Source organism: Salvelinus sp. IW2-2015, linkage group LG24 (assembly GCF_002910315.2).
Source record: "Salvelinus sp. IW2-2015 linkage group LG24, ASM291031v2, whole genome shotgun sequence".
Lineage (NCBI taxonomy): Eukaryota > Metazoa > Chordata > Actinopteri > Salmoniformes > Salmonidae > Salvelinus > Salvelinus sp. IW2-2015.
The window spans coordinates 3,108,592-3,125,504 of NC_036864.1; the positions used below are offsets into that span (position 1 = coordinate 3,108,592).

Here is a 16,913-nt window from a genome sequence, read left to right on the forward strand (position 1 = left end):
ATTTCGCATGCTTACGTCTATAACGTGAGCTGCTCAGTATGTGTAAATGATCCTTGTTACTGCAGCCTTTTTGAAAGATATAATGTTATCAATGGAGAACTGCAAAAGTGTTGCTACTGCTCTCGAAAACATTGGTGCCTTGAATTTATAAAATTTTTATTTCACCTTTATTTAACCAGGTAGGCTAGTTGAGAACAAGTTCTCATTTACAACTGCAACCTGGCCAAGATAAAGCAAAGCAGTGCGACACAAACAACAACACACAGTTACACATGGAATAAACAAACGTACAATCAATAACACAATAGAGAAAAAGTCTATATACGGTGTGTGCAAATGAGGTAAGATAAGGGAGGTAGGCAATAAATAGGCCATAGTGGCGAATTAATTACAATTTAGCAATTAAACACTGGAGTGATAGATGTGCAAAAGATGAATGTGCAAGTAGAGATACTGGGGTGCAAAGGAGCAACACATTATTTTTTTTTAAACAGTATGGGGATGAGGTAGTTGGATGGGCTATTTACAGATGGGCTATGTACAGGTGCAGTGATCTGTGAGCTGCTCTGACAGCTGGTGCTTAAAGTTATTGAGGGAGATATGGGTCTCCAGCTTCAGTGATTTTTGCAATTCATTCCAGTCATTGGCAGCAGAGAACTGGAAGGAAAGACGGCCAAAGTAGGAATTGGCTTTGGGGGTGACCAGTGAAATATACCTGCTGGAGCGCGTGCTATGGGTGGGTACTGCTATGGTGACCAGTGAGCTGAGATAAGGTGGGGGCTTTACCTAGCAAAGACTTATAGATGACCTGGAGCCAGTGGGTTTGGCGACGAATATGAAGCGAGGGCCAGTCAACGAGAGCATACATGTTAACMAATTTAGCAGGCGCTATCGACAAAGATCAGAGGGAAAAGTTGTGACGGACTACTTTCTGCACACGGTCAGCGTGAACTGGAATGACTTGACAACGGGGGCCAAACAACTTGTAACGGAGTAAAAAGGGGTTCCAGTYTGCCGTGAAGCGTTCAACCATGTATACAGGTAAGAATCTAGCTTCATTTTTAGATATTATACTGTACATTTCAAATTTAGTCAGAAAGTCGTTTTCATTGCAAGTTAAAGCGTACTGTTAGCTAGCTAGGGAACAGTAGCTTGCGGTTCGCTAGCTAATGTTACATGTATGATCTGTGTAGTAATATTATTAGTATCTCAGAAAGCCATTTGCATTGCTAGTTATAGCCTAATGTTAGCTAGCTAACATTGAACCTAGTTGGTAAGCTTTAGCTACCTGCAGGTTCATACTACAGCATTTCATGCATGTGGCTAGCTATGATAATCAGTTCTGTATTGCTAGTAGTATGGGTTGGGATTATGGTTCATTTTTTGCTACATGTCTAAACAAAAGACTCCACTTCGCCAGATTACATGACTCATTCAAGTCAGCCAGGTGTGTCTGGGAGTGATTACGACATTCTATTTAATGAACATGTCTAGACAATAGTGACCAATCCAATTAGGTAGATGTGGCTGGCAGGTGGTTATAGCATTTGTTTCACATGACCCATCAATTTAGACAAGTGTGTCTGTCTAATAATTATAAAATATTTATACATYATTTTTTATCTGGACACATTATTTTTGATAACCATTTCACTGTACCCGTTTACACCTTCTGTATCCTGTGCATGTGACAAATATACTTTGATGTTAATTGATATAGTGTGTTTGCCAGAGACGGTAATGTGAATAACAACATGACCTGCACCAAAGTCAGATTAGGATAAAGGCCAAGGACTAGATAAAGTGTATTTTTACCTGGAGTTTTTCCTTATTGTAGGCCACTCCTTTCATCACTTTTAGTCTTAAACTTTGGTTGTTTACTACACTGCTTACTCACCCTGTTCAGCACATGGCCTCACATGTGAATCATTAAAAAGAGATGGGTGGGGCCCATAAGGCTTAAGAGGGTGTGAACAGTAGACAAAGAGAAGGTGTACCAAAACATTCAAGGGACATTTTTTCAAAAGTGAGGTTACAAGTTACTCAATTTTCGAAACAGAAGTACTTTCCCATTGTTCCTCCACTGCAGTGTATGATATACCATTTTGTGGCTCTGAGTCTCTACTTTTATCCAATGTAAAAAATATTTTAAAAATTACATTTTGCTACATAAGACCAAATCGAGGTGGTCAGTCACATTTTTGTTCAGTGTATTTTATAGTAGGAGACRAACCTATAAAACACAAATAATATTTTTCCCACACAACTTGCGTCATGGMAAAGTGTGGAACCGCTGTCATATAAAAAAGTTTTATTTTGAAACAGAGCCCAAGGTAAGCCCATGCTTTTTATTTTTTTATCCACGTTCCATCACTTTCCTACCCTCACTCCGCTTTGTTAGGGAGCAGGCGTAGGGTCKTACATTGAGAGTATCTTCATCATGAAACCGACTGAAAAAAGTAGCAATCTATATTTTAAAAAGCATGTCTCGTGTTCATATTTCACAACTTCTGCAGACTTTTGGAGTTAGGCCTATATTTGATTTAGGCTACATTATTGCATGCTAAATGTTTCTATCAGYGATAGATGAGCGAACAAACAGATGCGCTATACCACCTCTACTTATTTTCCCAGCCAGAGAATTAACCAAATACAGCCTACAGACRGAGATTCAGTGAAAGAAAATCACATTGATTAAGACAAGTCCCAATCTTTTGGTCAGGTAGGACTAGGCTACTAAAMGAATGCAAGTGAAGAGCAAAATAATCCACATAACATACTGCCAAAATGTTCTGATCAGTGTCAATACATGAGCCAACTAGACAAGACGATCATGAGCAGCACTCACCTCAACTTAGCTAACATTTCCACAGCCTAATTGTAGTCTAACCAACATCCAAATGGAGATTCAGTGAAAATACAAATCGGACATTGATTGAATTATCAAGAGGCCCCACGCKTGTCTCAAAGCAGCGCAAAACGGTGCTRAAATAGTTGACCACACACGGGTAGGCTACGCTTCAAATGTATTATAACAATGATGACTTTCGGAGTTTCGGTAAGCAACAATTTGATGCCTTCAATTGCGTTAGCCTACTTTATTCCATTATGTTCATCRTTCAGTGATATTTATTCCCAAAGTAATTATTTATGAATATTTCCAGGTGTGGTTTAGAAAACAGTTAATGTGCTGGGCTTGATGAAGAGATGGGTGAAGTGACATGCCTCGCAAAGTTTGGAACGGCTAGGACGGACAGTAGTAACGGTGTTGCCTCGCTACCATCAAGAGCTTAAAGAAAAACTCCCAAAACACATATTTTGGTATTTGTTTCAATAGTGCATTGTTGATATAGTCCCAAATGTTTTTGCATGTCAGCAATCAAGTTAAGAATATTAACTTCCAAAATACAAAAATACAGGTGTTTTGGGTGGAATTTTCCTTTAAGAGCATAGTGCATTACGGCGACATTTCATACTAAGCCGTAGGCAGAATTTTACCCGCAATCATGACTAGGTTGGTTGCGGAAATAAAAGTTGCAAGATGCTAAAGTTGGAGGAAAAATGTCTTGGTTTGAAAGGTGCGTAAGAGTCCACTTTCAACTTTAGTGGGCAGTGGTGAACTCTGACCTGTGTGTGTTCCGTGGGTCACAGAAGGCTCTCTCGATGTCCTCAGTRTGATGCAGGCGTATCCAGCCGTTCCCATCAAACACCTCCCACTTATAGGGCAAGTTAAAATGCACACGGATACACTGGTCTGGGCACACAAACGCATAACACAAACAAGCATGAAAGAACCACAACCAAACATACCAAAAACATAGAAAATATACCAAAAGGCCAAGTCTAGGTCCAAAAGGCTCCTTAACAGCTTCTACACCGAAGCTATAAGACTGAAGAATTAATCAAAAGGCCACCCAGACTATTTACATAGTTTTTACACTGCTGTTACTTACTGTTAATTATCTATGCAGTTACTTTATCCCTACCTACAGTACAAGTCAAAAGTTTGGACACACCTACTCATTCAAGGGTTCTTCTTTATTTTTCCTATTTTCTACATTGTAGAATAATAATGAAGACATCAAAACTATGAAATAACACATATGGAATCATGTAGTAGCCAAGTGTTAAACAAAACATATTTTAGATTCTTCAAAGTAGCCACCCTTTAGACAGCTTTGCACACTCTTGGCATTCTCTCAACCAGCTTCATGAGGAGTTCTCACATATGCTGAGCACTTGTTGGCTGCTTTTCCTTCACTCACTTCACTCTACCATCTCAAYTGGGTTGAGGTTGGGTGATTGTGGAGGCCAGGTCATCTGATGCAGCACYCCATCACTCTCCTCCTTGGTCAAATAGCCCKTACACAGCCTGGAGGTGTTATTGAGTCATTGTCCTGTTGAAAAACAAATGATAGTCCCCCTAAGCGTGAACCAGATGGGATGGCGTATCGCTGCAGAACGATGTGGTAGCCATGCTGTTTAAGTGTGTAAATAATTCACCAACAGTGTCACCAGCAAAGCACCCCCATACCATCACACCACCTCTATGCTTCACGGTGGGAACCACACATGTGGAGATCATCCGTTCACCTACTCTGTGTCTCACAAAGACAAGGCGGCTGGAACTAAAAATCTCAAATTTGGACTCATCAGACCAAAGGACAGATTTCCACCGGTCTAATGTCCATTGCTCACGTTTCAYGTCTCTTCTTATTAGTGTCCTTTAGTAGTGGTTTCTTTGTAGCAATTCGACCATGAAGGCCTGATTCACGCAGTCTCCTCTGAACAGTTGATGTTGAGTTATGACTGTTACTTGAACTCAGTGAAGCATTTATTTGGGCTGCAATCTGAGGTGCAGTTAAATCTACCGAACTTATCCTCTGCAGCAGAGTTAACTCTGGGTATTCATTTCCTGTGGCAGTCCTCATGAGAGCCAGTTTCATCATAGCGCTTCATGGCATTTTCTGTTTCTCTTTGCTTTTTTGAGCTGTTCTTGTCATAATATGGACTTGGTCTTTTACAAAATATACCACCCCTATCTTGTCACAACACATCTGATTGGCTCAAACACATTAAGAAGAAAATAAATTCCACAAATGAACAAGGCACACCTGTTAATTGAAATGCATTCCAGGTGACTACCTCATGAAGCTGGTTGAGAGAATGCCAAGACTGTGCAAAGCTGTCATCAAGGCAAAGGGTGGCTACTTTGAAGAATCTCAAATATAAAAATATATTTTGATTCCTTAAACACTTTTTTGGTTACTACATGATCCCATGTGTTATTTCATAGTTTTTATGTCTTCACTATTAATCTACAACGTAGAAAATAGTAAAAAATAAAGAAAAACCCTTGAATGAGTTGGTGTGTCCAAACTTTTGACTGGTACTGTACATGTACAAATTACCTCGACTAACGTGTACCCACACAGATTGACTCAGTACCAGTAACCCCTGTATATAGACTCCTTTTTGTTATAAAATTTGGTTGTGTTACTTTTTATTTTATTTTTAACTTCAGTWTATTTAGTAAATATTTTCTTAACTCTATTTCACAAACTGCATTGTTGGTTAAGGCTTTGTAAGTAAGCATTTCACGGTAATACCTGTTGTATTCGGCGCATGTGACAAATACAATTTGAACAGGCAAAAATAAATAAATATACAACATCAAGGAGAAGAGAGCTCACCCTGGAATCGACAGTTCCTGCGTATGAAATGCAGACAAATCTCCTTCCTGTCCTCTTTCTTGATCACAGGACTGGAGACCAGCTCACCTACACGCTCTGATACACACATATACAGAGGKATTATGCACATATACTGCAGATCAAGCCAAAACAACACACACACACACTCCAGGTGAGGGATTTACGTACCTTTAGCAGTGTAGGGTGTAGTGGGTGTGTTGAGGCGGTGGAGGTTCTGGTAGACGAAGGGAAGGTCGTTGATGATGTCACCGCTAAGGCCCCTCTCCTCCAGCATGCGGCGGCCATGCTGGTCGATGACGTGCTGCCTCTTGCACTTAGGCCCGAACATGCAGTCGTCATGCACAAAGTGCATGCACATGTGCACCTTGGTGCAGCCGTCCCTGAAGGTGCATGCGCCGTGGGGCCCGGAGCCCTTGTTGTAGTGAGAGCACACCTGAYGTCAGGAACACACGGCAACAATGTCAGAGACAATCATCGTGGAAATGCAGTCACACAYAGCCAACCAGAGGGGCTGGAACAAGCAGTTGCCTTTAGAAGGCTTACATAGTCATCGGCCAAAAAATTATCTAACCTCACACACCAAGAAGTTCTACTTTACCTCTCTGGGTAACGAATACTTCCTGGGGACAAACCCACATCAACAGCGTAAGTTTTTATATTTCCTTTTTTTTTTCTTAAAAAAAATATAACATTCTTTGTTTGCTCTTTTTTTCGTTCATTTTTTATTTTTATTTTTTTTACACACAAGAAGTCCCACAGGTCCAAGGTGGCTTGTCTTCATCTCAGATCACTCTTCACCCACACTGGGCTTTAGGCTGGACGTGGTGGTATTCGTAGTGTTTTTTTCTTTTGTCTTTTCAACCTTTTCATCGATTTACTGTGATATTTGTTTWGACTGGATGAGCCAACATTACTCTCGGAAAACTGAACACACGTTTTTTTCCTTTTTCTTTTTGAGAAACTTGTTTGTCCCTCCAAGGCCTCCGTATAGTTGTCCAATCAGATTACGGGTGCATCTGGTTCGGAGCGGTATCGTCCAATCAGTGTGCAGGATTCACTTCTCACTGGCACTGAACCTGCCTATAAACTTGTCCAGAATTCCCTTCTCTGGAATGCCAGGATGTAAGCTACTCCTGTCCTTCCCTCTTTGGGGAGATAGAATGAGAGAGAGATAAAAAGAGTGAGAGAGAAAGATAGAGGTCTACGCCTTCTACCCATGAGCTCATACACAAAGAGCACTCAGAACACTGCTACACTGAGGGCAGAAACCTGTAATGCAGAAACGTCCCACATTTTACTTAAAGGAGCAAGACTTCATGGAGCAAGACAGACAAATTCACACACAAAGAGAGCATGAGACACAGCATTGCATTTCTACTGTATTCATCTAAGGGAGAAAGGGAATATGAAAGTCTACAAGGGCTTAGGGAGAGGTGCTAGGGATTGGAACTGGGCTCATTTCTTAATGGAGACCGCCAGGCCCTGGTAAGGCTCCATCCAGGTGTGTAGTGGGGCTCTAGTCTGTAGTGGAGCGGCCTGTGCTGTATTTTCTGTGTGTGTGTTTCTGTGAAGCATTTATTTGGGCTGCAATCTGTTGGTGTGTGTATGTGTTACCTCCGGCAGCAGGGTGGGATCATTCTGCAGCAGTAACAGGAACAGGTCATCCTCGTGCAGCTCATGCAGAGTGCACTCCCTSAGGAGCGTGTAGTTATGCTCYGAACGCACGTCATGGGAGAACTTACACTGCTTCCTACAGAGAGAGAACAGCACACACATACAGACCGGAGTAGAGTAGGTAAACAGATAGGAGTGTACCATAAAGACATCAAGCATCATTTTGTTTTTGTGTAGGCTACTGAAACGTCATGATCATGATACGCTTTCCAAATCAAGGAATTTAAGCAAATAGGCAATTCTGCATCATATGGCAATATGTTGTATTTATAATATASCTGATGATAATAATAAATGTGCTAACACAAGTTTTACATACATTAGTGGACTAGACTAGAGGATGCAGGTGTTATTTGTCCAGATTGATCAATACAGAATWAAAGGGGGCGTGATAGCTATCTCATATATGCTATGCTGCTGCTAGCTAGGCACTCCCCTCTTCAACCTAGCAAAAATTACTCACCACGGTCGAGGTTTCTCTTACCTGCCTTTCCCAAATCTACAGTTTCCATAAACAAAATATTTGCAAAGGTGAAGCTCCTGGCAATCTCTGCAATCTTGTTTTGTGTAATTTTTACATAGTCGCAACGACGTTTTGGCGACAATCACACAGTCAGTTCCCCATTCGTCCGTCCTCTCTCGGTTCCGCACCGCAACAAACCGAGAACACTTCTTTACGATGTACCAAAAGTCGTCCTCAGTTATTTCAACACGCTGGAATACTTTCCTGTGCAATTGCTGGAGGGCCAGGGAACCTTTGTTGCTGCATAATATACTGGTGGCATGATGAATTACTCTGGAGTAGCTGGACATTGTTGGTGCCTCTCTCATTTGCGGATGAGAAGGCGGAAGCAGCAAACCAGCAACAGATTGTCAGTGCTAGTAGTTCTACTTTTCTCCACGYAGGGGCGATCGTGTTCAACTCAGAGCATTACAGAAATGCAATAGCGTTTGTCGCCCCGTTGTGGATAAAAGTGGAAAGTGTTCTAAATATCAAGCATTCTATTTTCAATCATATGTTACCAATATACATTTACATTTAAGTCATTACATTTAAGTCATTTAGCAGACGCTCTTATCCAGAGCGACTTACAAGTTGGTGCATTCACCTTATGATATCCAGTGGAACAACCACTTTACAATAGTGCATTTAACTCTTTTAAGAAGGGGGGGGATTGGCACACAATCAGTTTTGGCCTCCATATTATACTATTGATAAACATTATTGGTCGTTGTGGTGTAATTTTCCCCTCTCTCTCTGGGTCTGTGGTCACTGATTATTTCATCCATCTGTGACTGATTAACAGCGTGAGAGATGAAAAAGTGGTCAGTGCTATCCAGTCACCTTGGGACGTCCCTACCCTAACCTTAACAATAACCCTTACCTTCTTCTTCTTGCCTGTGTGGCAAAAACGTGCTGTGTAAGGTTTTAGCAGATTACATTTTTTCTAGAGTATTGAAATCAGTCAATAATAGTTCATGTCAAATGCTGCTAACACTCACCCCAGCAAATCTGAAGGGTGTTCAATGATACTTTAACAGCCACATTGTGTTACATTGAGTGTTTGTTTGCATGTTTTGTACGGTAAATCCAGGTGTTAAAAAAATATACAAAAATACATTMTTACATCATACAAAACAGAACGCAGGTATTAACGAGGAAATAAATGGTAAATCCAGGTGGTGTTTCGTTCCCATGGCATAGGGGTGACATGACACTCCCTTCAACTTGGTAAGTACTTAAATATTAACACAGCTCTATCCAACGAAAATTATGGAAYGAAACAATTTATTTTCATATTTCCATTCAAGTGTGTTTTTGTATCTACTTGTAGTTTTGAACCACTCCAAGCCAGAAGAGGGCGCTAGAGGTTCAGATTGCAACTCTTCCCACGGTCCCGCCAGTCACTTCTGATTTGATGTAGTATTGTGATGTGAAACCAAGATGGCGTCTACGGAAAGCTAGTTACATTTGTATACACATTTTTATTTAACGCATAATGTTTTTWAATTTTAGTTTGTTCTATGCCAGTACTAAATGAACAATACATTCTGACAGAAATTCAGTTTGGGCCGAGAGTGGTGTTGCTAAAAATGGATGGCTAGCTAGCATGATAGCAGTAGTATCTAGCTAGTATGCGACCAGTTTAGTAACTATTATATTCACAAGTTAACTCGCYGTATTAGCTATCCTAAAAGCATGACGGAGGCTCCGCGTGAGGACGAACTGCGGCCGTTGCCACGTGAGCGGGCGATTCTGGAGAGTTTCTTCACGCAGCTCGGAATGTTCTCGTTCGACCGAGCGAAGGACTATGTGGAGAAAGAGAAGGACAGCAGCAAGAGCGCAGCGGCCATCTGGGCCGCTCTCCTCACCGCCTTCGCACACCTTTCCGCAGCGGAGAAGGCCTATCACAACATGACGTTCCTGGGACAAAAGCTGGGTAAAAAGTACCCCATGTAAACACGCACGGACAGAAAATGACCGTTTTGTTTCACTACAAAACATTTACATTTACATTTAAGTCATTTAGCTGACGCTCTTATCCAGAGCGACTTACAAATTGGAAAGTTCATACATATTCATCCTGGTCCCCCCGTGGGGAATGAACCCACAACCCTGGCGTTGCAAGCGCCATGCTCTACCAACTGAGCCACACAAAACTCATTGGTGTGGCAAAATGACACCCCACGGTGCAATTACTGTAACCGATTACAAGGGTGGAATAATTTGTGGGACGTTCCTACAGGAATATGTTCCAAAAACTTAGTAAATAACAAGGTTGTCAACAAACAACGCATACAAAGTTGTATAGSGGCAGAATAAGATACCAGGTAGGGAGTGGGCTATTTAAGTTTTTCACTCACCACGTTTATTCCGTAAAATGTCTGTCCTGAGTTGATGCCTATTCGTCAACTAGTTGAATTGACGATGCTACTTTGTATGCGTTGTTTGTTGGCAAMCTTGTACTTTASGAAGTTTTTGGAATATATTCCTGTTGGAACGTTCCACAAATTATACCCACCCTATCACAAGTGGGACTAGTCTCACCATGGTGTTATTATCCAGGCGAGAAAGTCACGTTCCATAATAGAACGTTGAAGTGTAGGTTTCTAACAGCAGGTGGCGATACAAGCCCACATTTTTATGACTTGTKTATTCAGCAGCTAATATCACGTCGATATTATGGGGGTAGGAGGAAAAAGTACAACTGGATAAAGGATTTCCTGTTTGGAAGGTCTATCCAGGTGAGGGTGGGAAAGTCTCTATCAAGCAGCTACCTGGTGGATAACGGTATACCGCAGGGGAGCGTGATTAGACCTCTGTTCTCAATTATGGTCGAATGATGTTTACTCTCAGGTATGGCCGGATATTGGGAGGTCGTTATTTTCAGATGATGGGGCCTTATGGAAGAGAGAAGAAATGTGCCATACATAGCCAACAAGGTACAGGAAGCAATTGATAAGGTAGCGCAGTCGGGATTAAGGTTCTCTGTAGAGAACTCACTTTACCAGGAGGAAGGTGGGAGATGTGGTATGCTTGAGGGAAAAAACTTGTAGAGGATGGGGTCCTTCCGGTTTCTTGGTGTGTACTTTGACACGAGACTGACCTGGGCAGAACACATTGACAGCGTGGTGGAAAAGTGTAAGAAGGTGCTAAATGTGATGCGCTGTCTGACGGGGAAGGAGTGGGGGGCTGGGCGTTCCTCACTGAGGACCATGTATGTTGCATTGATCCGATCTGTAATAGACTATGGCAGTATAGCTTATAGTTCGGCAGCTCGGACCGCATCGGAAAGGCTAGATGTCAAACAGGGACAAGGACTCAGAATATGTAGTGGGGTGTTTCGCACGTCCCCAGTGGCTGCACTACAGGTGGAGATGGGGGATATGCCATTGCAGATTAGGAGACAGCAGCTGGCAATGAATTATTGGGTCAACCTACAGGGACATGGGGTGTCTCATCCTGCAAAAGGGATTTTACAGGCATGCTGGGAACATGATCGAGGACAGAATATGAGCTTTGGGTGGGTAATACCCAGGCGAGGGGGAGATGGGACTGTATGGAAGGGAGTTTAGTCCASTGGTAGCTATTCCTGTAAAACCACCACCCGGCTCCAGTAGTTGATCTAGAAGTGTTGGAGAGACAACAGAAAGATAGAGAGCGTGTTGATCCATCTGATTTGTTTAAGAGATGTCTGGATACTGTGTGTCAGGATTTTGTGGCCATTTACACAGATGGTTCGAAAGATCCAAGGACAGGATGCACTGGGTCAGCATTTGTAGTGCAGGAATGGGGGGGGTATGCCAGTCAGGAAACGTATGTACAGATCATCTGGCTGTATATACGGAGGAGCTGATGGCCATACCGTTGGCCTTGAAGTGTKTGGAGGAAGTCAATTATTTAGCTCAGGTAGCAGACAAGACCTGCTTTGAGATACTACAAACCCATGGCAGGATAAAACAGATGGTTATACAGGTAAGATTTACTTGTGTCCCAGCCCATGTGGGGTTGGAGGGGAACGGGGCAGTTTATGTACTGGCTAAACAAGCACTTAGTCCTAGAGATGTTTGATGTTGTAGTTTCAATGAGCAAGGCAGAGGTAAAAGCCTGATATGAACAGTGATGGTGCAGAGATGGCAGGAATAGTGGAATAGATACTAACGGCAGGCATTTATTTCAAGTACAGAGGAATGTCAGGGGAGGGGARGACAGCAGGAAGGGAGACTATTTTTACAAGATTAAAGGTGGGACACATCCGKTTGAATAGGTCCTTAAATGTGATAGGAAAGCATCCAACAGGAAAGTGTGATTATTGCCAGGAAACAGAGACAGTTGAGCATGTATTGCTCCAGTCTGGGCAGAATCGGAGGGTAAGAGAGAGGATGAGATCTAGTATGAGGGAGAAGGGGATACAGGAAATTAGTTTAAACGCTCCAGTACAGTAGGTGGCGGCAATGCACCATAACGTTGGATGCCAACCGCAGATAAACTCACCGAACAAAAAGACAGCACATCGTGTCTTCCCCACTCGCTGAGGGGTCGGCTGAAAACGGATGTTTCCGGTTTTCACAGATACAGTATTTAACCTAACTTCCATTTCCCCTGAAAAAAGGTTGTTGGGACTCCGCTCTGGTGTGTTTTTACGTCAGCTACGTTAGGCTATAGCTCCCCAAACAACAATTTCCAACATGGACTGTTTTCTCTATGTTGCTCTAATATGTTAATCAGGATCATAACCCACTCTTGCAGGCGGCCAGTCGTTCTTCAGCCGCAAGGACTCCATCCGCACCATCTACACCTCCCTGTTCAATGCGCTGAGGAAGGTGGTTATCATGGGGCGCCACGCCCAGCCAGGCTCCGCACCCTCCCTGGAGGACCTGCTGTCTCATCTGTCGGAGCAGCTGTGCCACTTCASCCAGGCCCGCATGGAGATGGCTGACCTGTACGAGAAGATGCACGCGCTGGGCAGCCAGAAGAACGTCAACTCTGAGGAGCTGGTCGCCACCCTCGAGGCGGTGGTGCAGAAATACAGCTCTAGGTGTGTGGGACGTGTCATGTGTGTAAGCTCAGCTGTGCGTGCAGGCTGTAATAGTGTGTGTGGCTGAGAAATTGCAGGAAAAAAGAGACGGCAAGCGTATGCGGGGGAGCATGACGGGAGGGAGGGGTGGGGAGCTTTCTGCTGAAATCAGCAGATATCAAATTTAGCTCAGCCGGAACCAAAGCAAGCCCAACACAGAAAAGCCCACTGTGTGGCTGAGTTGCAGTTCACACTGCAGCGAGTCACAATCTGGCACACACGGGTGGTTGTGCAGTCAGGGGTGAAGGTGACTCTCTCGCACAGCAGTCGACACTGCCATGGAACGTAATCAGCMTTGAGACTACACAGGATATTAACTGCTAATCAGGGCCAGCACCTCCACACCCAGTCGCCACACCCTTAGCATCACAGAACACCAGAAACATCCAATACTGTTCCACGGCCACAGTCCATCTCTTACAGTATATTAATCAGCATTAGTACTAATAAGGCTATTTATCATTAGGATAATTGGTCTTACTGAATAGTGAACACAATTGATTCGTAGTGGAGTGTGATCAGTTTTTAGACTGCCATCTGACACCACCAGCATTTCTCCCTTATATTAGAAATAGCTTGCTCTCCAATGACCCCCTCCATCTCCTCCCCCCTCCCCAGATTCCACCACCCCATCCTGGGCCGCTTGGAGGGGGGCTTCCAGACAGAGGTGGATGTGGTGACACAGCTCCTGCGCTGCCAGGCCCAGGTGTCAGAGTGGCACTTTCTGCCCGCCCTGCTCAGCCTGCATGGGGCTAGCTCTAAGCTGACCGCCTGGGGACAGCTCTTTCAGCGCCAGAGGGAGACCCGCAAGCACCTGTTCGGAGGCCAGTCCCAGAAAGCCGTGCAGCCGCCCCACCTGTACGTGTGGCTGCAGCGCTTCCAGGGGGCGCTCCTTGCTAAATTCAGCTTCTACTTCCATGAGGCGCTGAGCCGCCAGACGGCGTCCGCAGACATGAAGGCCCTGACGGCACGCRCGGCCCCTGATTACCACGGCAAGATCTGTTCKTTTATCCGCAAACACGATGCCAACAATGTCTCGCTGGTGTTCGACAACCGCGGCTTGGACAGCTTCCAGGGCCACGGCTACCACCACCCGCACTCGTACCGCGAGGTGCCCAAGGGGGTGGAGCAGTTCCCCGCCGTGGTGTCCCTTCCCGGGGGCGAGCGGCCGCTCACGCACTGGCCCAACGTCATCATGATGATGGGCGACTTCGAGGCGGAGCTCAACACGCTGGACAAGGTGGTACACTTCTATGACGACAAAGTCCAGAGCACTTACTACCTGACCAGACCGGAATCACACTTCACCCTGGTGGTCATCTTCGACGGTAGGAAGTCCGAGAAGGACTTGCACATCACCGCCTTCCTGCAGGAGATCTCTGGCTCGCTGAGGAACTCCAAACCATTCAGCACCCTCAAACCTGGCTCCAAGGGCTGAGAGAGAGAGATGCCCTGCTTCATATACATCATAAACTGACTGTGTCCCCATAAGGGGTAGAGGGGTGTGTGCGTGTAACGTTATAACAGAGAGACGAGGCATTGTTCCAGTTCCATAGACCGGATGAACAAGTTGTCTAATCATTAGGAAAGCTTCCAGTGRCATTTTTGCAACGTTCTGATTGGTTTTAGCTTCTTAAAATGGGCGGCCAGGACCTTTTGCTTCACTGCTTGAAATATAATTAGAACCTCAACATTAGCTTGTTTTAATTCAGAGAATGGCTTCAACCCGCGGTCTAACTGTTTGTTCTGTTGAGCATCATGATTTGAATCCTTTAGTTTGTTTTGTAAAATCAGTTCCAGACCAAAAGAGATGCGTCGCTGACGCAGTGTGGCCTTCTCACAGTGAACTGACTGAGACATTTGACCTGATTCTATTCCATCACAGGTTAGACAACTTCCTACCCGTCAGGGATATAATGGTGCTATGTACTGAAAAAGCCTTTGCTTAATTTGTATACTTTTGTTAACATTGATGTTTGTTTACCGTCAACAGAAGTGCTTAATTCGTTTTTTTCCCGGAGGTCATCCTCTATTTAGTTGTACTTATTTATCCGTTTAATTCCCAAATGACTGTAGAAAAAAGCTTAACGTGTAGAAAAGCATGACGTGTGTGTGTGTAAGAGGTGATGTCACACGTTTCGGAAGCTTCTTAAGACTGAGACATTGCTGAGTGTTCAGACGGCCAACTGTAGCACATCTCCATCCCAGCCCCACACCCAGCAGGTGATAAACAAGGCAATAATGAAGGCTCGACTATGCAAAATGCACTTGTTAGTTTCTTCCCTTTTTTTTTTATTTATAATATAAATACAACATCGATACTATGCATTTGGCTATAAGAGCTCGTCTTTAGGAAGCTCAGGAGTTTCAGATACAGCAACACTAACAGACAAAACCATTTCCTTTAATTATCAGACACATTCAGAGAGAAGCCAACACCCCTTAAAATGCACCTGTTCACATGTTATAATGCTACATGCCAAGTACACTATTTTTCCTATACATCAAAGTGCAATGTCACAATAGATTAACTCTAGGATTCATAATTCAGTCTTCTACTAAAACATTTGGATTATTTCATTCTAAGTGCTGCTGCTCTTCGTTCAGGACATGCGTGAGTGGATTACAACTCCCCACAAAGACAAGGGTAAAAAAAGGCACTTTCACATTGACACACACAAACCGATGCACACCCATAGCCCATTCTCGGAGACACACATCCCCAGGACTCCTCAAACACACACGCACACACAACAGTTCCCGACCCAGTAAAGAGGACACATTCAGTGTGCTGTTGTTCAAGTGTATTTTGGGCATTTACACCCAAGAGCCCCACCCGGTTTGCTTACTGTGAACTTAAGGTTATTTAGTGACTTCAGTGTAACACAAACAGACACACTATATTCCCACACACAAACTAAGTGCCAGCACACACGCACCCCTGTCCTGCACATGTTCTGGTACTAAAGGCAGACATGAATAATCCATTTTATCCACCATCGCACTTACAAAGGAACAGAACGAGGGCAGGCAGAGGAAACACACACAGACAAACAGGGCAATGGGGAAAGAAATCACACATACCCAGGCTGAGGGAAACGTACTCTACAAACTCCTAACCCACTGTACCTCCAAACGATTTCCCCTGGCCTGAGTGTGTGTATCGGTTGAACACAAGAGAAGGCTGTTTTCTAGTAGTGAGGGTTAACGCCACCGCCGGCCCTGTGACATTAGTGCCCACTGAACATTCAATAGAGAGTTGAACAGTCGTAATTAAATACTGGAACATTCATTAAAATAGCTGAACATTGGTTAAATAGAATGTGAGTTTTGTCACCAATGCCTCGAGAGGCTTCGGTTGAGGCATTAGTGAGCTTAGCAGCGGAACCAAGTGAAATAGAAAATAATAAAAAAGATCAGACATCCGCCCTTGTTTCCACACTGTGTGAGCCTCCCTTTACCCATCAGGCACCTCATCACTCCGCATCGTCCCTTTCTTTTGCTTCGCCAATGAAAATCGCTTGTAGATACAGCAGCCAATTGAACTACACTAAGAATACAGCAGCCTTTTGGTGATAGACCTTCATTRGCTGAAGAGCCTATTGTCATTACATAATCAACGTTCACATCACTGAAACTACATTTCACTGGAGAACTACACTTCCCACACATCTGTGACTACATCTCTTTTACAGGATAGGGTTCTGCTTTCTTTAGCTGATACTTTTTTTCTTGTACTTCTCCCATTCAGCAGTCCCATTTTACATAGCTACCCTTTGATAAATGCTTCGATACATGGAGAAAGTTAACTCCTATACACCAACAAGAGTACACACCAACCTGACAACACACATAAATATGGTATATCATGTATTATATTGTATTACTACATAAAACCCTTTTAGTTTCAGATCTGTCCTACCGCTTTCTACCCTTGTTCAGGTTT

General features: G+C 43.7%; 2 protein-coding genes across 2 annotated transcripts in view; one reads left to right on the forward strand and one right to left on the reverse strand.

The window, feature by feature from the left end:
• The window catches only part of LOC111951314 (protein mono-ADP-ribosyltransferase PARP12), an 11,095-nt gene extending 2,832 nt beyond the window's left edge, over positions 1–8,263 (reverse strand). Inside the window, exons 1-6 of the mRNA XM_070434700.1 lie at positions 7,873–8,263; positions 7,329–7,464; positions 5,883–6,147; positions 5,694–5,789; positions 3,628–3,754; positions 2,383–2,450 (exon numbers count right to left, since the gene is read on the reverse strand). Coding sequence (XP_070290801.1) covers positions 2,383–2,450; positions 3,628–3,754; positions 5,694–5,789; positions 5,883–6,147; positions 7,329–7,464; positions 7,873–8,219 — 1,039 coding nt within the window. The 5' untranslated portion in view covers positions 8,220–8,263. The remainder of the gene's footprint in view (positions 1–2,382; positions 2,451–3,627; positions 3,755–5,693; positions 5,790–5,882; positions 6,148–7,328; positions 7,465–7,872) is intronic.
• Positions 8,264–9,289: 1,026 nt separating this feature from the next.
• On the forward strand, positions 9,290–16,393 carry LOC111951438 (KICSTOR subunit 2-like). The gene is made up of 3 exons (XM_023969518.2): positions 9,290–9,829; positions 12,640–12,928; positions 13,586–16,393. The coding sequence occupies exons 1-3, from the start codon at positions 9,589–9,591 to the stop codon at positions 14,403–14,405; spliced, it is 1,350 nt and encodes a 449-aa protein (XP_023825286.1). The 5' UTR covers positions 9,290–9,588; the 3' UTR covers positions 14,406–16,393.
• The last annotated feature ends 520 nt before the right edge of the window (positions 16,394–16,913 follow it).